At 33.9% G+C, this 19,158-nt stretch overlaps 1 protein-coding gene across 7 annotated transcripts in view; it reads right to left on the reverse strand.

Moving 5' to 3' along the window:
* Nucleotides 1–2,449: 2,449 nt before the first annotated feature.
* The window catches only part of LOC308222547 (sodium channel protein type 2 subunit alpha), a gene marked incomplete at both ends in the record, with an annotated part of 422,596 nt that continues 405,887 nt past the window's right edge, over nucleotides 2,450–19,158 (reverse strand). For 5 of the 7 annotated variants that reach the window (XM_080620730.1, XM_080620729.1, XM_080620736.1 and 2 more), the window contains 7 exons: nucleotides 2,450–3,642; nucleotides 4,515–4,785; nucleotides 5,880–6,004; nucleotides 7,686–7,827; nucleotides 8,748–8,801; nucleotides 11,536–11,817; nucleotides 13,699–13,821. In XM_080620730.1, coding sequence (XP_080476856.1) covers nucleotides 2,450–3,642; nucleotides 4,515–4,785; nucleotides 5,880–6,004; nucleotides 7,686–7,827; nucleotides 8,748–8,801; nucleotides 11,536–11,817; nucleotides 13,699–13,821 — 2,190 coding nt within the window. Of the gene's footprint in view, nucleotides 3,643–4,514; nucleotides 4,786–5,879; nucleotides 6,005–7,685; nucleotides 7,828–8,743; nucleotides 8,802–11,535; nucleotides 11,818–13,698; nucleotides 13,822–19,158 lie in introns of all 7 variants that reach the window. The other 2 variants (XM_080620731.1, XM_080620733.1) reach the window with 1 other exon arrangement.

Here is a 19,158-nt window from a genome sequence, read left to right on the forward strand (position 1 = left end):
TTAAGACTCATAAAATGTGAGCAGCTTTGGTAGCAGCAATGTGGCAAAGTAAAACAATACCTTAGATAACAAGCACTGCCTTTATGCCTCAGAAGGGCTCTTGAGGGTTGACAGAAAGGCTGCTGGGGCAGAATGCGTAGGTGTCCTGTGTTATCCCCAGATGGCATGCTGGTGGCAAAGAAGTCGAAATCAATGGGGTGGGGTCAAAATTATCAGATCTTTTGTTTTACATAAAAATTAGAATGTGAAGAATAACGTATTTGGTTCTAGTGATAAAGAGAACATTCTTTATTTATACCAAAGCCAGTTTTTATCTTGCTTTAACCAAGAGAAGGACAGAGACAAAAAGGAAAAGAAAAAAACCTTAAACCAAAACCAAACAATAAAAAAGTGAAATCTTTATTTTTTGGCTCATTTGTAATATTGTTTACGCTGTTTATGGTAATAGCAATTTCCTGCATGCATTTCACCAACACATTACAAGTCAAAAGCGTTTGTAAAAGAAAGATTCTACATTTAATGTTAGCTTGTGTATGAAACACAAAATGTCCTGATGTCCTTAATTATACAAATGTGCCATTTTGTTCTTGGGAAATATTGTGGATCCTAGTTTTACAAGTCTAGTGCAGCATGATTCAAAAAGAATATGAATAGGCTATGTAAACAGACACTGCAAGATAGCAAAGATTTAATGAACAATGAGACTATCTTTGAACTTCTGATTCAAACAGCGTTAGAAATTCACACATTCCTCTAATACTTTCCTTGCTATATCCTGTTACCAGATATAACTATTTGGAAACAAGCTGGGTTCCAGATTTACACAATTTACTTCACATTGAAATATATTCAAATATAATATTAAAACAAGATAGTCTATGAATACTCGTTTTTTTTTTTCTCATAGTGTGATGATGCCAGTTTGAAATAACTGTGGTTAGAAAGTCAATGAGGAAAGAAATATAAGAAACAGTGATCTAAACTTGAAGACACTTTTCTTATATACAAAACTGTTGCCAATGGTATTTCTTTACATTATTTATATATGCTAACCACATTTTCAGCAGGTTAAACAGTTTGCAGTACGGCCTGTACAGTCTGATTCTACACCATATAGTAGCCACTTCAATTTTAAAATGCAAAACTAAAGAAGCTCATAAATAGCTGCAAACTATTGCTTAATGATTTGAAAGAATGAGGTCTGCTTGGACAATTTGATTCACTTCACCACTGACACATGGCTTCCTATAGTGGAGACTGTTGACAGTGGAAGGAGCAAGATACAGCAGCAAAAGCATTGACATGCATCAGTGATACTCTCCAAACTAACTATAATGACACAGAAGACAACATGTCCCATTGAGATCTTGCAAATTACCCATACTGTGGTACATATCTGATGCAATTCAATGTGGCAAAGCCATTTAATTCTATGCTTAAATATGCACAACAGTATACCATTAATATTTACATGGAAAAGGGTATTATTGATTCACTGGATGTCGGCTATAATGAGAGAAGGCAGTAACTCAAGTGCAATCCAGGAAAAAAATCTAGCTATATAAAAAAAATGAGAACTCTCAAGTATATGTTGGCAAAGCTGTTTTTCCAGTGCAGAAACCACACAATATTTTTTAACAGAACCAAGAACTTGTGCATGTTTAATGATTTGCATAAAAATAAGTCATTGCAGATTCCTGTAAATTAGGGGAGACTTTCCAGGCACATTAATCTGGATGCAGTCATACAAGTAGTTAGAACACCTCAAGTTTAAGAGCAACCTTGAAACTTGGAAGTTCTTAAAATCTTTAGCTTTGTGCAATGTCATATTTTCATTTATGCAAGATTGACAAGTGCAACGTGCCTATGCAAATCACTTCCCTCTGTGCATTATAGAGAATCTGAGAGTAGAACACCTGGTCCTCATACCTCTTTCCCCAACATAAAACCTACTACAAAAATAGTCACTTGTAAGAGTAAACAACTTGTAAGTTAAAAAATAATAAATACACTAATACTGCTTTTGTAAAAATCTGACATGTAGCAGCTGCATTACAAACAGTGAAGAGAATTACTGTTCTATGTGTTTGCAGAATGTGAAACAAAAAATTATCACTTTGCACTCAATTCATGCTCCATGTTCTCTATGGAGCCACTTTTTCCCTCGTTCTTAGCAGTGTCAGCTGTAGTGAAAACAGTAACCTCTTGTCAAGTTTGTTACCCTGATTCACAGAGTCACAGTTTGATGATGGAGGTTCACTGTTCTGTTATAGGCACTGACCTTAAGTATATATATAATGTATATATATGCACACACACACGCGCACACACACACATATATTATGTGTAAAAACTGTCAGTTTGGCATAAATCTCCTGCAGGAGTCCAGTTGATGCTTCGCTCTCAAAGACTGTAAACAAGTCGTCCAACAAGCAGAATTCTTAGATCTTTATTTTTTATGTTCCCTGACATCTTTACATTTGTAGTTCTTTTCTGCTTTATCTTTTTCGTATTTTTCTTTCTCTGGCTTTGTTACACTGTCATAAGAAGGTGGGGAAGTTGTAGAGGAACTCTCATCCGTCTTTTCTGGAGTGGAGTTTCCATTTAGTTTATCAATAATTATCTCTTTTATAACTGGTTCATCTCCTTCTTTGTTTTTATTTCTGTTATATATACTAGACACCTTTTTAACTTTTTGCCTTAAAAGGTAATGCCTGTAAGCACGCTGAATAATGACAGCAGATACCTCCTCCTGTTTTCGTTTTAATGTGGTTGTAATTGGTTCGTAGGAGACTTTAGAAGGATTGGCTGCCATAAACCGATCTTCCATCTGTATTCTGAGGGCATCCATCTCCCCACTTTCCCCCAAAACACGCTTTGTGAAAGCAAACAAAATGTCAAGGCAGTGAATTCTGTCGCCGCTTACCATGGGCAGATCCATTGCAATAAGCTGGACTTTGTTTGGTTTCGCGATAAGAAGAGGAGGATCTAATGAAGCTGCAAAATCAGACAGTTTACTGTATTCTATGAACTGTGTTGCATCAGGATCAAACTTCTCCCAGACTTCATAGAACATCTCAAAGTCATCCTCGCTCAAGGGTTCAGCACTTTCTTCAGTAGCAACACTGAAGTTCTCCAAAATCACAGCAATGTACATGTTCACCACTACCAGAAATGATATGATAATGTAGCTGACAAAGAAGAAAATCCCAACAGAAGGGTTGCCGCAGTCACCTTTCACTGAGCTCCCTGGATGATCTTTATGGGGATCACAGTCTGGCTCCCCACTGTTAAGAATTGGGGCTAGCAAACCATCCCAGCCTGCAGATGTGGTAATTTGAAATAGGCAGATCATGCTGTTGCCAAACGTTTCAAAGTTGAACATGTCATCAATCCCAACTTCCCTCTTAACATAGGCAAAGTTGGACATGCCAAATATAGCATAAATAAACATGACCAAGAACAGCAGCAGACCAATGTTGAACAAAGCAGGAAGAGACATCATCAAAGCAAACAGCAGAGTGCGGATTCCCTTAGCGCCTTTAATGAGACGCAGGATTCGGCCAATTCTGGCAAGTCGGATGACTCTGAATAGTGTTGGGGACACAAAATATTTCTCAATCATCTCAGCTAAGAACATACCTGTAGAAAAAAAAGGTGAATATTTAAAATGTAATTTTAATTCATTAATTCACTGGCCATAGAAAGATTTATTTATTGCTGTCTCCAAAACAATCAGTATAGGGAGCCTATAGTTATAGCAAAACATCATACAAGTTTTCCATTTTGTTGAAAGCACCTTCCTGGTGTTGAAATGTTATCTAGGAGAAGGAAAATAAGTAAAAGATGACTCGCTTGTGGCAAGGTAATTAGGGTCTGCCTAAGTTTTCAGTTATTCCTAAAGCAGGCTGGAAAGAGAAATTTCTGTCTTAGATATAATTAGTTCTTGAAGCCAAGCCTATTACTACCGTCTTTTATGAACAATTGTATTACTTAATTTCTGCAAATTAGTAATTTTTTTTTTTTTTTTTACCTGAGTATCTACACACTGTATCAGCATAACCTTGCTCAGGTGTATCACTCTAAGTTTTGTCACACAACTCATTTGCACCTTGGAGTGTCATGAGCTTTTAGTTGACAGAAATCTAAATATTCACCAAGTCCTTAGTTGTCAAAAGTGATTAAAAATCTCATCCCCTTCACATACTTTTCAGGTTTAGTACTGAAAACAAATTTGTGGTTAGTTGACATATACCACTAAACATTCCCTGTTAATCTAATGGGCCAAATAGTTCCTTTATGTCTTCTAATGTGGAAGATGACAGAAAATATGGAAGAGATAAAAATCTTACAAGCAACATTTCATATATTGTACGCTATAATGTATGAAGATCTGAATGAACATTTAAGTAATACAGGAAACAGAAAAATTCATATTCAATATCATAACATTCCTGAAACAAATGTTCCCTTTTCCTTCCACTAGTTCTTTCTTGAAAGGGAATTGCTCTTACCTACTATGGAGAGAATCACAACCACAAAATCAAAAATATTCCAGCCTAGAGTGAAGTAGTAATGGCGAAGTGAAATCAGTTTCAGGACACATTCTCCAGTGAAAAGGATAATGAACACAAGGTTAATCCGGGATAAAATTGTTTCCATTTCTTTACTTTGGTCATCTGTTTCTACCATCATTGTGACCATGTTAAGGCAGATGAGTATCATGATGCTGATGTCGAATACTTGTTTGGTTACAAAATCAAAGACCATGCCTTGGAATTTGTTCTGCAAAACCAGAGATGGGATACAGTTTATAGTCTGAAAATATTTGTCTTTACAAATGCCAAATGGGAAAGCAAGCCCCTGCAAGATTTAGGAGTGCAGAGCAAGACCCATTCATGACACATCTGTTAATATATACTAAACACATGCTGATTTGTGTCTCACTCTGTGAGATCATTTTGAGAGCGGATCAAGAAGTGTACCACTGTTGGCTGAAGGGATGGGAAGGGAAACAATGCAATAATAACAGTACTAACATTGTCAATTGATTCTATTGGTGTAAAAAAGGTGGTATAACTTGACAGCTAGCAAGAGTACCAGCCAAATAGAAACTTATTATTCTTAGTTGGTTTGTAATACTAATACCCAGAGAGGCATCTCTCTTTCTTAACCTAATTGTGCTTGGTGAGATCGTTGAAATGCTGAAGTTACATGTCTCCAACACACCGTGACTGCAATATCCTAGTTTTTCTTTAGTACTTAGCTAGATGTTTATTGCCATATGTCTTTCCTCAGAAAGAATATTTTTAACCACTTGGTGCATAAGGTGCAACAAGTATCTTATTTTTTCCAAACACTGTAGGAGTACAGTAAATAACAGTTTCTTATCTCAGAGACAAATTTATCCTAGTTTATGCTTTGCTCCTTAGGGTGTCCTTTTATCCTGTAAGATTATCTGCATCTGTCTTTCTCATTAGGTGACCACTGCCCCCTTCTGTCTTCAGCAAGGACCAGTGCCTCCCCATTTCCTACACATTATCTGGGAGGAGAAAACAGAAAATTAAGTTTCTCTGGGGGTAACAAGAACCAATAAATGATACGATCAACTGTACTTTTCTAGGACTTAGGGAATTATGAAATTTATCACATTAACCTTATTAAAACCTACAGTTCATATTTCTGCGTGTATGTTTTTAAATGAAACATAAACAATCTAGTCCACTGAATGAAGAAAAAAAGGGACAAATTCAACCTTTACAATAAAATAAATAGAAAGAATATTTTCTTTCCAGACATGTAACCTTTTCTTGTTGGCTAAAATCATATTCCCCAATGAATATTTAATATTAGGGGTTTTAAAATCAAATCACTCTTACCACTGGCCTTGGTATAGGTTTCTGTGGTTTTTTGGATCCCAGTTTCTTCATTGCATTATAATATTTCTTCTGTTCTTCTGTCATAAATATGTCCTGACCTCCAAAGTAAGCAAATAGTATCAAAACTAATTACTGCCACATCCGTGCATACAGCATTTAACTACAGTATGTCTCTCTATAATATAATACCAGAGTATGTCTCTTTGTAATATAATATATTTGATTTAGATAACAAAAGTGATGTTTTTCAGGTATGTATAGTGTGGATGTTCATATGCATTCCTAAAAAACAAAACCTCCCCATTTGTCAGGCTGACAGTTGAATTTTTCTTCATGCTCGCTTTTGCTGACATGGCTAAAATGTCTATTTTACTATAAAATTACTATACTGATGCTGTTAAATAACTTGCTGATTTGGGGCATACAACCCTGATTGGTTCCTCATGTGTCCTAAATTCTAGACAGACTTTTAAGATTACAGATAGCTAGGTCTAAAATGGGGTAACTTTGAGGCACAAGTTGTGTCAGGGGAGAGTATTTGGATCTAATCTGAGGGGTTTAATCACCTTTGGTACAAAATTAAAAAAAGCAATCCAAAACATGCCATAGCAAATTATTAATCACTAGAACCTCGACTAACTCAAATTAGCCTTTGTTTGCAGATGCGCACGCTGCCAGTCAGATGTGCAACTGACTGTCTGAATTTCAATGTGAAGTAAATTGAATCTGAACTAAGTTAGATAGAAACATATGAAATAAATTGAATCTGAACTAAGTTAGATAGAAACATAATGCCAAAGTCTCTGTCTGCTAAACTGGATATTGAAGTTCAAAGCATAACTGATAGAAACAAAGGAAGTAGCCTCAGATGTGTTTATGGCTCTTTTAAGAAGCTAAAGAATATTTTCACAAGGAAAAATTTCTGTAGTTCACAATTGACTTTAACCACAGATTCTGTTTAGTACTGCTGCTTTCTACTTGGTTACTGGATAAAACCACATCAAAACTGCTTTTTCACAGCATACAAAGATTTAGAATGATCCTGAGGTTCATTTTGGCAGCTGAAGGCTGAGAATCATGAGGCTTCAAAATATTTTAAATGTGATTATTTGTATTTTTTTATTTTTAAAATTATTAGAAAACTATATGCATTATCAATATATTTTTTAAGCAGACTTGTATGTCAAATGTATAGAAATAAACCTTCCTTTTATACCTTTGCATTATTATTGCTAATAAATTATAGATTGTGTTTGTGTCTAACAAGTTCATCTAATTCTTACAAAATTGTTAGAAAAATAGAGTTCTTTTGTACACTTTTTTACTTGTATCTTTAAGCCTATTCATGTGAAGTCTGTCGAACTCACTATTAACCCACTATTTAATCACTTTGCAGAACTATTATCTATTGTACGAAAACAATGCCATATTATATTATCATTAAATGCCAAAAGTTTATGTTTAATTAAAATTAATTTATCTTGATTTTTAAAGTTAATTCAAAGTTTAATATGGCAGATATTATTACATCTAATCAAAAGAATAATGCACATTCCCTTTTTGCATTTTCAGTTTAGCTCTTACACAATTTGCAAACTATTACGACCCAACTCCCTTTTCACTTGTCAAAATGATGAAATGCAAAGGTCAAAATTGCGTGTGCAGATTCAACAGAGATTGTGTTAAAAAAAGAGACATTTTTATTCAAGGACTCAAAATTACTTTTGATTTTTATTAGCTTTACATGAAAAAGTTATTATTCATTATAGTTAATAATTTATAGAACTATGGAAATATTTTAAATACTTATCTTCTTTTTTTGTTGGTTGAAGTTGTCTATGATGACACCAATGAAAAGGTTCAAGGTAAAGAATGATCCAAATATGATAAAAATGACAAAATAAAGATACATATACAAGTTGTCCTCATACTTAGGTTGATCTTCTACCTGCAAAACATTGTAAATTTTATAACCATGGGAATATTAAATGTAAAAACATGGTGCATATAATTTATGAGTACGTATATGCTAACTTAGCTAGAAAATCTTTAAACTGTACTCAGTTATTAAAGAGACTAAACATGTCCATTCCACTCAATATTTGGAGAACTGGAGGTTGACAGAATGATTGCTCATATGGAATTTTAGACTAAATATGCACACAGATATGTTTATGTATGTACATATACACAAAGTTCCTTGTACAGAAGGAAGAACCCATGTGGGACTGAGAGCAGTCATTAATACTTAAAATTTTAACAGCACAAATTTAAATATTTTATATTATGTTCAGTATATTTTGATGCAACAGAATCAATCGATTTTATTATTGCCTAAATCTCCCTGGAATTCTTTTGGGCTTACATGATTTAGTTCTGTAGCCAAGTTAAAATTCCAGTTCCTACAAAACAGATGTTCTTCAAGCTTAAAATCTAATTGCACATAAATATATAGATAAAGGAAGTGCACAGACCTAAATAAACAATGAAATGTAGTTACATATTATGAAACAAGATTAATATATTCAATATGTAATAATTACATTATATAATCTTAAATTAATACTCAAGATTACCAAAAGAAGTGGTTAAAAACCCTCTTTTTTTAATTAACATTAGCTTTTTTAAAAAAGTTCCATTAAGTTCATTTATCTTATTTGCCTAAGCAGAAGGAAGTAGGATTAATTCTTTCCACTACAAATTCTAAGAGTCATGAAATTAGATAAAAGTTCCTTTCTAGACTAAATGTATCTAGAAAAAGTATCTACTGGTGCTGATTATAATTCTTAATGTTATTGTGTGTGTAGTTGTTTAAATTCTATACTCAGAACATGGCCAACAGATGATATTTGAGAGTCTTACACTTACATCTCGGGAATCAACAGCAGCATACATAATATCCATCCATCCTTTGAAAGTAGCCTAGAAATAAAATACAGTTGTTTGTCTTTTCTATAAAAATTCATAATGTGGGAAATAACTAGGTCACAGCATTTGGGCCTTAACTTTTAGTAAAATAATATCTAAATATGTAAACCACATTTAATAACACAGGTATATGTTTATAATAATACTATTTTTTAAGAAGTTATTTTTCAGTTATTAGAAGTCTCTGAAAGTCTCAGCAGGGGCAAAGTGTGTTTGGAGCTGCAGATTCTTGCTTTGCAGATTAAGAATGGTAGACTTGGATAGACATTAATGCTGGAGCTGTTAAAATTTACTAGAACCATTCATGCTGACAAAAATTTTATCAAGTGCACAGTATGAATTGATGGAATCAGCAATACAACTTCTGAATAGATATGAACATGCATCTGAATGTTTTTGCTATGGCTAAAGTACCATGGTATTTTTAGAAATGTTTTAATCCCACATAACTAAAAGGAATAGAAAAGGAATAGAAACACACATTGTTTCTTGAGGAATAAGATTTTCAAAAGACAAAAAAGTGAACTGTGAAAGAACTGGGATTAACTTCAGCAAAACTCTGGGCTGAGTTCCTATAGAGATTTCTGGTAGAATAGAGGAAAATAAGATCTGCCATCATTGCTCTAAGGCAGTGATTTTCATGGACATGGAATATCCACTATCTGAGGAACACCAAAGGGTTGGTGTGACATGCCAGTTGAAAGCGCAAGTGCCCACCTATTAGCCAGGGTTTCCAAGCTTATTCACAATAAAGAAAAAAAGAGCTATAACGCCTGTGAAATGAACAGATAAAAAAGATCTCTCCTAAGGAGATTGAGGAGAGGAATTATCACAATTGGTTTATTTGCATCTGTGCTTTCCAGAAGTAGTTCTGATACTTTGGTACAGCTGTTACTTTCCACAGCAGAAAACTGCATTCCTGGAGTTTTTGTGTCCTGAATCTTGCAGTGCAATACAGATATATATTAAGAAGGTATGCTTGAAGCCAGCCTTCGTAGCTCTTTGTGGTTCAGTTGACAATTGGCAGCCATTTGGTGCACTTTGCATAGCAATATTAGAAGAGGATTAGAGTTTGGTAACAGCAATAAACACAGGAGAAGAGTGGTGGGAGAATGTTAATGGGGACAATCAGCTGAAGAGGTGACATGATACATGCTCAAGGATCCTTTAATCTCTGCAGGAAAAGTAAAGGGCAGAAGGGAATATTTGAAAAAGAAAAGAATCAGAACAAAAAGAATAAAAGAGAAGAATGAAAGGTTCACAGTAGTGATGTAGTAATTAAAGACCAACACTGTCTGCATGAATGACATGGATGACATTCAGACAGTTTCAAGAGACTAGAAGTTTTCTTTGTACATCTTCAGAGTCAAGTATTGGTAATAAGATGGTTTAGTCTCTAGTTCAAGGGTAGCAACGAGATCTGGTCAGAGAAAGGATCATCATTCAGTACTACTACTCAGCACATGAGATTACTGACTTTACGGACTTTGAATATGTAGTTGTAATTAATAGAATATGCATGCAATACAATAACATCTAATACTTCACAAGAACAATACCATAATTAACGTAAGTATATTATAATGATTCTTTAACAAGCATTAATGGAATATAATAGTTATAAAACATTAGTATTTTTTTCATAAAAGTATTTTACATTTTCCTGGTTTAGCCATAGTTTAATGTCTTTGTAGTTTCATGTACTTCTTAATGAAATACATTTATTTTAGTAGCAAGTACTGTTTATCTGCCAACATCAAGAGAAAGTGTTATATGATCAATCAGACCTAATACTCAAGTAGGATCTGTCTATCAATAACTATCCATATTCTTCCCATGGACAGCTTCTACTTCTCTTAGAGGATTTCAGACCTCTTACACAAGCATTATGATAATAAAGAATTGGCTCCAAGGTACATGAAACATTGGGTGCCCTAATCTCAGATCTTGCATTATTTCTTATATCTTTCCCCAAACCCACTGGCAGTTCTGGAAAATCAAGGCTGTATTAAACAAATACCTTCACCAGAGACACTGGGTTGGTATGTTTTTATTTTTACCATCTAACTTATATACTGGTTCCTTAGATGAACATAAACATGAAGGAAAATCCATTTTACCTTGATCACACTGTTGACAAAAGAAAAATTATTTTACAGTGCCAAAGTACCTAGATTAATGGATTTTGACTCTGAAAGAATTTTGCTGTGGATGTGTAATGATTACAGAATCACCAAGTCATTAGGGTTGCAAGTGACCTCTGGAATGTAAGAGGCATTGGCAGTAATTTCTCACTTCAGACCTGTTAGTTGTCTGCCCTCTTTTAAGCTACTGTCCGCCCTCCTGTTTTATGAGGTAACAGAGCTCATAAAGGAGGGCAAAGACCTTTTTAATAACTATAGGGACTTCGGAGCCTTGCCCACCATGGCAAGACACATGAAATATATTCCTGCAGTTTATATTGTGCAGGACTAAAAATATTCTTGTACCTTTTACATTTATTATTTTCACATTGTATCATCATGATGAGACTGTGTTCCCTAGCCTTGAAATGGAAAGTTACTTTACTATCATTAATACAAAAAATATAGGTAACAATGCGGTAGAATTATGTAAGCTGTACATCAGTGCTATGAAGAAATTATTCCACTCCTTAACAGTCTTAACTTGCCCATTTTTTGTAGACTTCTTTAAAAAGAGCAAAAAGAAATTATATAAATTTACTTACTACTTGAAGAAGAGCAAGATATCCAGCTCCTACATTATCAAAGTTAACTTTCACATTTTTCCATCGGGCACTTTGATTGTTTTTTATGAGTTCCTCACACTGAGTATAATTGTTGACATCACTGACATCAAACATCTCACCAGTTGTGGTGTTGACACAGTGATAGAATTTGCCAGCAAACAGATTTACTCCCATGATGCTGAAGATGAGCCAGAATATAAGACAAACCAGCAATACATTCATGATAGATGGAATTGCTCCTACAAGGGCATTTACAACCACCTAGTGTACAAATTAGACAAAATAGCCACTTAGTTTGTGAGCAGAAAAATAAAAAATACTTTAAAAATGTTTAAACAGTATTAATATGGAATGGACAGTTAAAATGCTACATTAAAATTTATGGGGAAAAGTTATTTAAGATTTAATAAAAACACTAATGAGATTGTAAAAAGCAAGAAATAAAATAATATGCAAACCAATACAATGCAAAAGTCTGAAAAAAATCAAAAAGCAAATGAAAACCTGTTAGTAGCAAGATGGATTCTTAGAATTTGTGTGCTCTAGAGAAAAAGAGAGAAATAAATGTTAAATTCCAACAATACAAATCAAAATCTATGAATAGAAAATAAACCAGAAAAAGATCAAAGAATGATGATGTGGGAGACTCAATAAAAATGTCTACATGTAAAACTATCATTATGAATTATTTTATTCTCGAAAACTCTTTGTATATATTGGCACCAGTGTATTTTAGCATCTACATACAATATAACATAATTAAGCATATCTAATTTAGTTTTTATTAACAGCAACTGCTGTAAGTCTTGGGTTTAAATTGCCTGGCTCACTGTAATTGCTCTTGCATTTTTTTTAATTGGTTGCATTTAATACAGTTGAGCAGATATATAAGGGCAAGAGCAGTAAAAGATAGATGAAATCCCTTTTACTTCTTGTGATTGAACTAAAAGAAAGCTGCAGATAATCACATGATAATTTCCTACCAAATCAGTAGAGGCTGCAGTAGCTTTTTGTGTATTGTTTTGAAAATAGCAGTATTTTTCAGTATACTAATTTGACTGGAAGTAGTCTAATATCTGTCGCGGTTTTGCCCATTTATTAGATAGAGACTTATGTGTTGTTTGCAATGCAAATCACCCCCTACACTGGCTACTGTGGCCATGTCTAGAATATCTCAGCCTCACCCTAGACAGGAACCATCCTATTTCTCAGGAAACTTAAGACCCATGACCAAACTGTAAGTTTGTATTGCAGCATCTGAATGTTTTGAGGTGAAAGATTAAAAGGAAATTTCTTAGTAACATTTCCATATTAAATTTTTCTGAATCAATTTTTCCAGGAAATAGCATAGTCTGCATTTTCAGCAGACAGCTTGCAATAGTTTGGGGGGTTGTGGGTTTTTTTTTTTGTCAGATTGGCAGAATATGAAGATAATAATTTCCTCAACAGGAAGGATTTAAGCAGTGTAGGAGGAGAGGTAAGATGGCAGCAGATGCATTCATATGAAGTAAAGGACACTAGCTGAGAAAATTATTTCCCATCTCTCCTTGTCTATACTTCCAACCTCACAGTTATCAGAGAACCTTTCCCTAATACTACAGCATTTATTATGGGATTTTTTTCCCCAGGCAGGTAGACAGGGAGCCACAGGGAGGCTATAGTTTCTGGTGTGTCACTGTTGTCAGTTTCTTCACCTTTTGTTTTGTTTTGCTTTGCTTTGCTTAGCTTTATTTTGTTTTGTTTTCCAGATAATCCTGTTCCACCTAAACCACTGACAAACTGGCAGAGAATAGAAGTGAGGTACAGAAATGTGTAACATAAAGTTCCCAGCTAAACTGGAGGAAAAACCTTCAACCCTTTGTTGTAAAATTTATCATGTCTTTTTACTTTTCTATAGAGATCTACAAATTAATGGAAAATACAACTATGCAACAGTCAGCAGGCAAATTTAATGAGCTCAAAGTCTCATCTCCGAATGTAACTGTACACATCTTGTGTATAAGGACATGTTGGGAGGCTTTTTCCATACATTTTTGCACGCATTCCCATTCTGGAGTTCTTTGCAGAAGTTGCATGAGTGTCAAACTTCTACATTACTTTTTGTATGCACGTATTCATTCAGACTCATTCATTTTATCTCACCCTCATTCCTTCAAATCGTGACAAGGCTCTTAAAGGTCTTAAAGCTCGTAATGTCCGAAGCGATTTAATGGCACCAAGTTCAGAATAGCCCAAAGCATTGGCTATTAAACTAACCAATGAGACCTATAAAAACACAGAAAAAAATATTATTATGAAATTTGTTCTACACTGTTTAGTTAAAAAAAATACAGGTTCAATCAACAGAAATATCAACAGTGACACCATTCTTGCTTATAGTGACATTGGAGGCCAAATCCCACTATTTTCATACTTGCTGGAAGGTCAACAGGTCATATGAAGGCATATTTGAAAAATGAATATATGCTATTAAATGCCTGTTATAGCTAAGTAGGATTTAACAGTTAGATGGAAGCTCAGTGTTGGTGAAGTATATAATTTTCAGTAGTACTTAAAGACAAAATAGCCATACTTTCAGTAACCTCATTAAGGTTCAAACTTTCAAGCAATTTAAAATTCTGAATACATTAGGATAGTTTATTAACTACTGAAAATATTATTAATATCTATAATCACTAATAATATGCTAAATAATGTAGTGGTTAATTAGCTTTTGTTATAAATATTAATTCTAAGTCACTCAGTTCATAGCAACAATAGCCAGGGTATCTATGAAATATATATTGACAGAACGTTTACTTTCTCACTTGCCTGACAACTCTTTTTTTTTTTTTTCTCTCTTCTAAATATAGGGAAATATTATGGGATATATGTTAACAGATGCTGGCATTATAACAATAAGTTCTTTGTTATCAACAACAGTAGTGAGCCTCTGTTCATGTTACTGGGATTTTATTACAAGCTATTCTACTTTAGGAAAGACCAATTAATTTGCTTCTCAAATTGAATGGTATTTTAAACAGTGTTTAAATTTATTTCAATTTAATTTAATTTACTTTGAGCAGTTTTGCAGACAGGAGTAGGGAAATACACTCTACTTATTTTATTCAGTTCTACTACCAAAAGCATAAATGAGCATATTTCAGTTCTTGAGAAAATCCTTCAAATATTCATTGCAAAATACCTGAGTCTAGAGAGTTTTTCAAATAATTCACTTAACAGAAATAGGCATTCTCTGATAATGGTGGTAAGATTTTGCACATTAGATGAAAAATTAGTTTCCTATATTACTTGTATCCGTAAAGAACAATTAAGTGAATCAGAAACACAAGCGTTACAAAATCATGTCTCAAAAGGACAATCTGAGAGCAGATAGAAATCAATTCATTACTATGATGCTATGTATATTAGTCTAACAAAAATCGTGGTTTAGTGAATTCATATCACTGTAACTTTCAACTGGATTACATGTAAGGATGTAATTCTTTTTATCAAAGGAAAGGCTTATTGCCATAATGGAAAAGTTTAAAGGAACTTGCTATGATATACGAGCATATTAAGAAGAAAATCTTACTGACTTTCTGTAGCCTGTAACTTGTCTGTTCACGTACAAGAGATAACATTACTGTTTCTGCCATTACATTAATTAGAGTCATTGATATTAATAATTGCCATTAATACAATTTATTTGTCCTGTGATTCTACAATGAGAGAGGGATTTTTTTATCAATTTTTTTATATATTCCAGAGGTAACAAGACATTAAATTCTCAGTATTATTAATAGAATGTTCATCATAATTCACTCACATCAACAAGGTACCCAGACATTTGGTATAATATCTTTAACTTTGGTGTGAAGACAGCACATTTTACGGATTAAAATGCATGCAGATACAGTAATTTAAAAAAATTAAAAGGAACTCAAATTTTTACATTCATCTCCTAAGACTGGAGTGTCAAATGTCCACATTTTTGTGTAAGGATCTTTTAATTTTGCAAAAAATGTTTTGAAACTTGGTAGTCATAATTAGCCCTGCTCAAGATCTTCAGTTAGGGTTGTAATCCAAGCCAGACCATCAGTCATACACTCCACATTGACTTTATTTCTATTTAAGCCTAAATTTTTACTCCATGTGAATTCTGTGCTACTTGGTGAGGTAGCTTATATATGTGATTTGATTACAGCTCCTCAGTTCCAACACTGCTTATCATACCTTTCACATAGTTTAAGTGTTTAGGTATTACACTTAACTAGGAATAAAAACAAACTGCAAGATGTAGGGCAAAAATAATAAACAAACCACAAAAAAAAAAAAAAAAAAAAAACAAAAAAAAAAAACCAAAAAAACCAACCAACCAAACAAAAAAAACCCAACCAAAAGCATCCAACCAACCAACCAAAAAAAAACCAACCCTAAAGACTTTTCTTTCTATTGAGAAGTTAATGCTTTTTCTTGTTTTTTGAAAGATAGACACTGTATGATTGGCTTTCCAGGTAAGCATTTTTGACACGCTCAGAGGCAGGATACTGGACCCAGTATAGTCTTTCTTATTCCTTATGTAGCCTTTCTTATGTTATGGTCCTATGCTAAATAATATATTTTTTCAATATGTACTTGGTGAATAACTCTTAATTTATGATATTTTACTGGCAAGTATTCAAAATTAATTTTGTTTAGATGCATAATTGCAAGCTATGATTCTGTTCCCTAACTCACAGAACAAGAGCACTAGGTTTCATACATGCATCATCTGAATATCCCTTTGAATTAATTAACTAATTTCATTAATTTTTGGATTATCCAATGTTATCATAATATACAATGTTAGGATACACATAAAGACATATAAAACTATCTAGGAAGACAAAGTGACATCTCTTTCTGTATCTGCTCCCCCAACACATCAATATGCTCATCTTATTTCTTCTTATTTTGATTATGAAGTTGTCAAGGCAGCAGTTGCCCCTTCCTCTGTGCATACAGCATTTAGCGTATTAGTATAATGCGACCCTAATGTTTTCCAGAATATTGCTGCTGAGTTATTTATTCTGAAAACCTAATAAAAAGGTCAAGAGTATGGTTGAACTAAATTGTTTTAACAAAAAGCATGATATTTTTTTAGCTATGTGAAGAAATATTATATAAGCCATCGACACGACCAGTTTTCATGTACAATACAATAAGCCAAATTGGAGGGTTGTCTTGCTACATTTAAATGTTCAAAAATTGTACCCACTGGAATTTTCTCAGGCATGAGCAATTTCAGGGAGGTCAAAGTTTTCCTTCCACTTACACATTCATTACTACCCCACAGTATTTGACAAATACATGTTTCATTTTAAATATTATTTCCATTTCATTCAAGTACAATTTATTAACATAATAATTTAGAAATTAAGTGTCTATACCAAAATATAGGACTAGCTTATAAAGTCTAAAAATACATAGCATAAACTATATCCACTTAACACTAAAATCACTATCTAAGATTACATATCCTAGCAGAAAACTACACAAACAAATTTAATAACTGACAAACTCATTGGGTCTTCCCAGATTCTTTATCTCCTTCCCTAATGTCCCATCTCCTAGCTTTATATATGGCAAAGACAACTTAGGCTCATTACAGCTGTACATCAAAACCTAGACATAATAAACTTATGACAGATGGCTTCTAGAAAAAGGAGTAAGAGCAAAAACCAAGGCACAAGATGACATGCTCTGGTTGTACTGTGTTAAGATATTGCTGTATCAGGCGTTTACTGGATATCTCTGCCAGAATTAGTCTTCCCTAAAAAAGTGAGCATGTCCCTGGCTGTCAGCTGCTTGACCAAAATTCAGTCTCTTCACTTAAACCACTGAACTAATTTACCAGATTGTGATTTTGGGTAGATAAGGCACTCCACGCAAATATCTGCTCCTTGCTGCAGATATCGTTGGTTCTAGCATAGGAGTGGGGCAGAGAGATGGCATGATAAGGTCAAAAACTGAGATAGCCAGACATACCAAGAGTCATCTGTCATGGCCGTAAACTGACAGAGTGGAAAATTGCCATTCCTTTGTGTAATTATTAAAACTAATTTGGTCAAAATCACAGAGAGCAACTATGGCTATTTCTCACAGTGAGGGAGTTAGCTATATAAGATATTAAAGGTCAAAGCCATGAAGGACTATCAGTGTTTACTCTTGAATAATTTTAGAGGATGGAATTAAACAATTTGACTAACTTGAGTCACTTCTAATGAAGATGGGCTCACTGGTGTTCTCGCTGTTTAAACTGCCTGTTAAAGCAGTGTAGATTCTCTGCTTTTCTCTAGAAAGATAACATGAGTTAATATATTTCTTTTTAAGTGCTGCCTGTTGGTGTTGAGGGAAATGCTGCATTAGCCTTAGGCACATTTTTTACTACTTCCTGGAATACTGAATATAATGCTTCAAAAGTAGAAGGTTCCAATCTCATTTAGTCATGATTTTATTTATAAAATTAAAAATTATGGGTAAAAAGTTAGCAAAATAAGCTGCTTTACTTACAGTGATGTTTTTAATAATTCTGAGAACCTGCTCAGGTAACAGCATCTCTAAGGTTAAACTATTACTAAGTGGAGTATGTCTTAGAATATTAGCTTTATGTTATGAAAAGAATAATTAAAACATGAGTTGTAGTTTATCTGAAAACAGTTTGAACATCATCTTGGAAAGGAGCATCTCTTCTTCATTAACATCCTCTTAAGGAAACTGTTCCAGTGTAGGTTTTCAGGACTGTGACAGAGATTAACAGTATAACAAAACTAACTTGGGCAGTTTAAAAAGCTAAGGTCTTCCATTTTGAGTTATGGGACAATCTAAATAGGTGTTTTTCTCTCTGGGAGTAAAAAATCTGATGCATTTATATATTTTTAACAAATAAGTATTTATGGAACCAGGATTTATGCAAACTTCCCAATTAATACAGTAGCTTGGGCAGAAACAACTATAAAGCCACAATTGCCCTGAAATGCCATTTCTCAGTTCCACACTGTGGACATGTATAGCCAATGAACTGGGTCACATAATGTGTGAAGGCAAGAGACCAAAATATTCTGGGAGTAAAACCAGCTTTGATCCTTAAGCAAGGCCTTTGCACAGAAGTGTATCACAGCTGGGAAGGCAGCCAAGAAACCTTGTCACAGCCATTTTAACTATTGCAGATTGACAGCCCCTTAAGCTAATTAATTTTTAGACCAGATAGCCACTGTGTTTCTGTTTTACTGAAAATGATAACAGAATAGTTTCATGGGACAAAGTACTGAGAAATCATATGAAATCTGGACCAAATGTATTGTTTCACTTGCAAAGTTGCAGTGTTTGTAAGAGGAAATTTTCACAATGTAGTGACTTATTTGCTAAGGAATAAGGTAGAATGACCAGAGGTCATTAAAAATAGCATGTTTCAAAATTAGGTTTTGTCCTCATAAAATCTCAAGTTTGATACACCCTGGGTATGAAATTATTAACCATGAGGAATGAACAAACTGATGGCCAGCCATTCTTTTCCTTCTGGCATGTAAATCTACTTTAAATAATACATCCAGATCACTGTAGGCTATTACTAGGGCAGTA

The sequence above is a fragment of the Psittacula echo genome, assembly GCF_963264785.1.
Source record: "Psittacula echo genome assembly, chromosome: 6".
NCBI lineage: Eukaryota > Metazoa > Chordata > Aves > Psittaciformes > Psittacidae > Psittacula > Psittacula echo.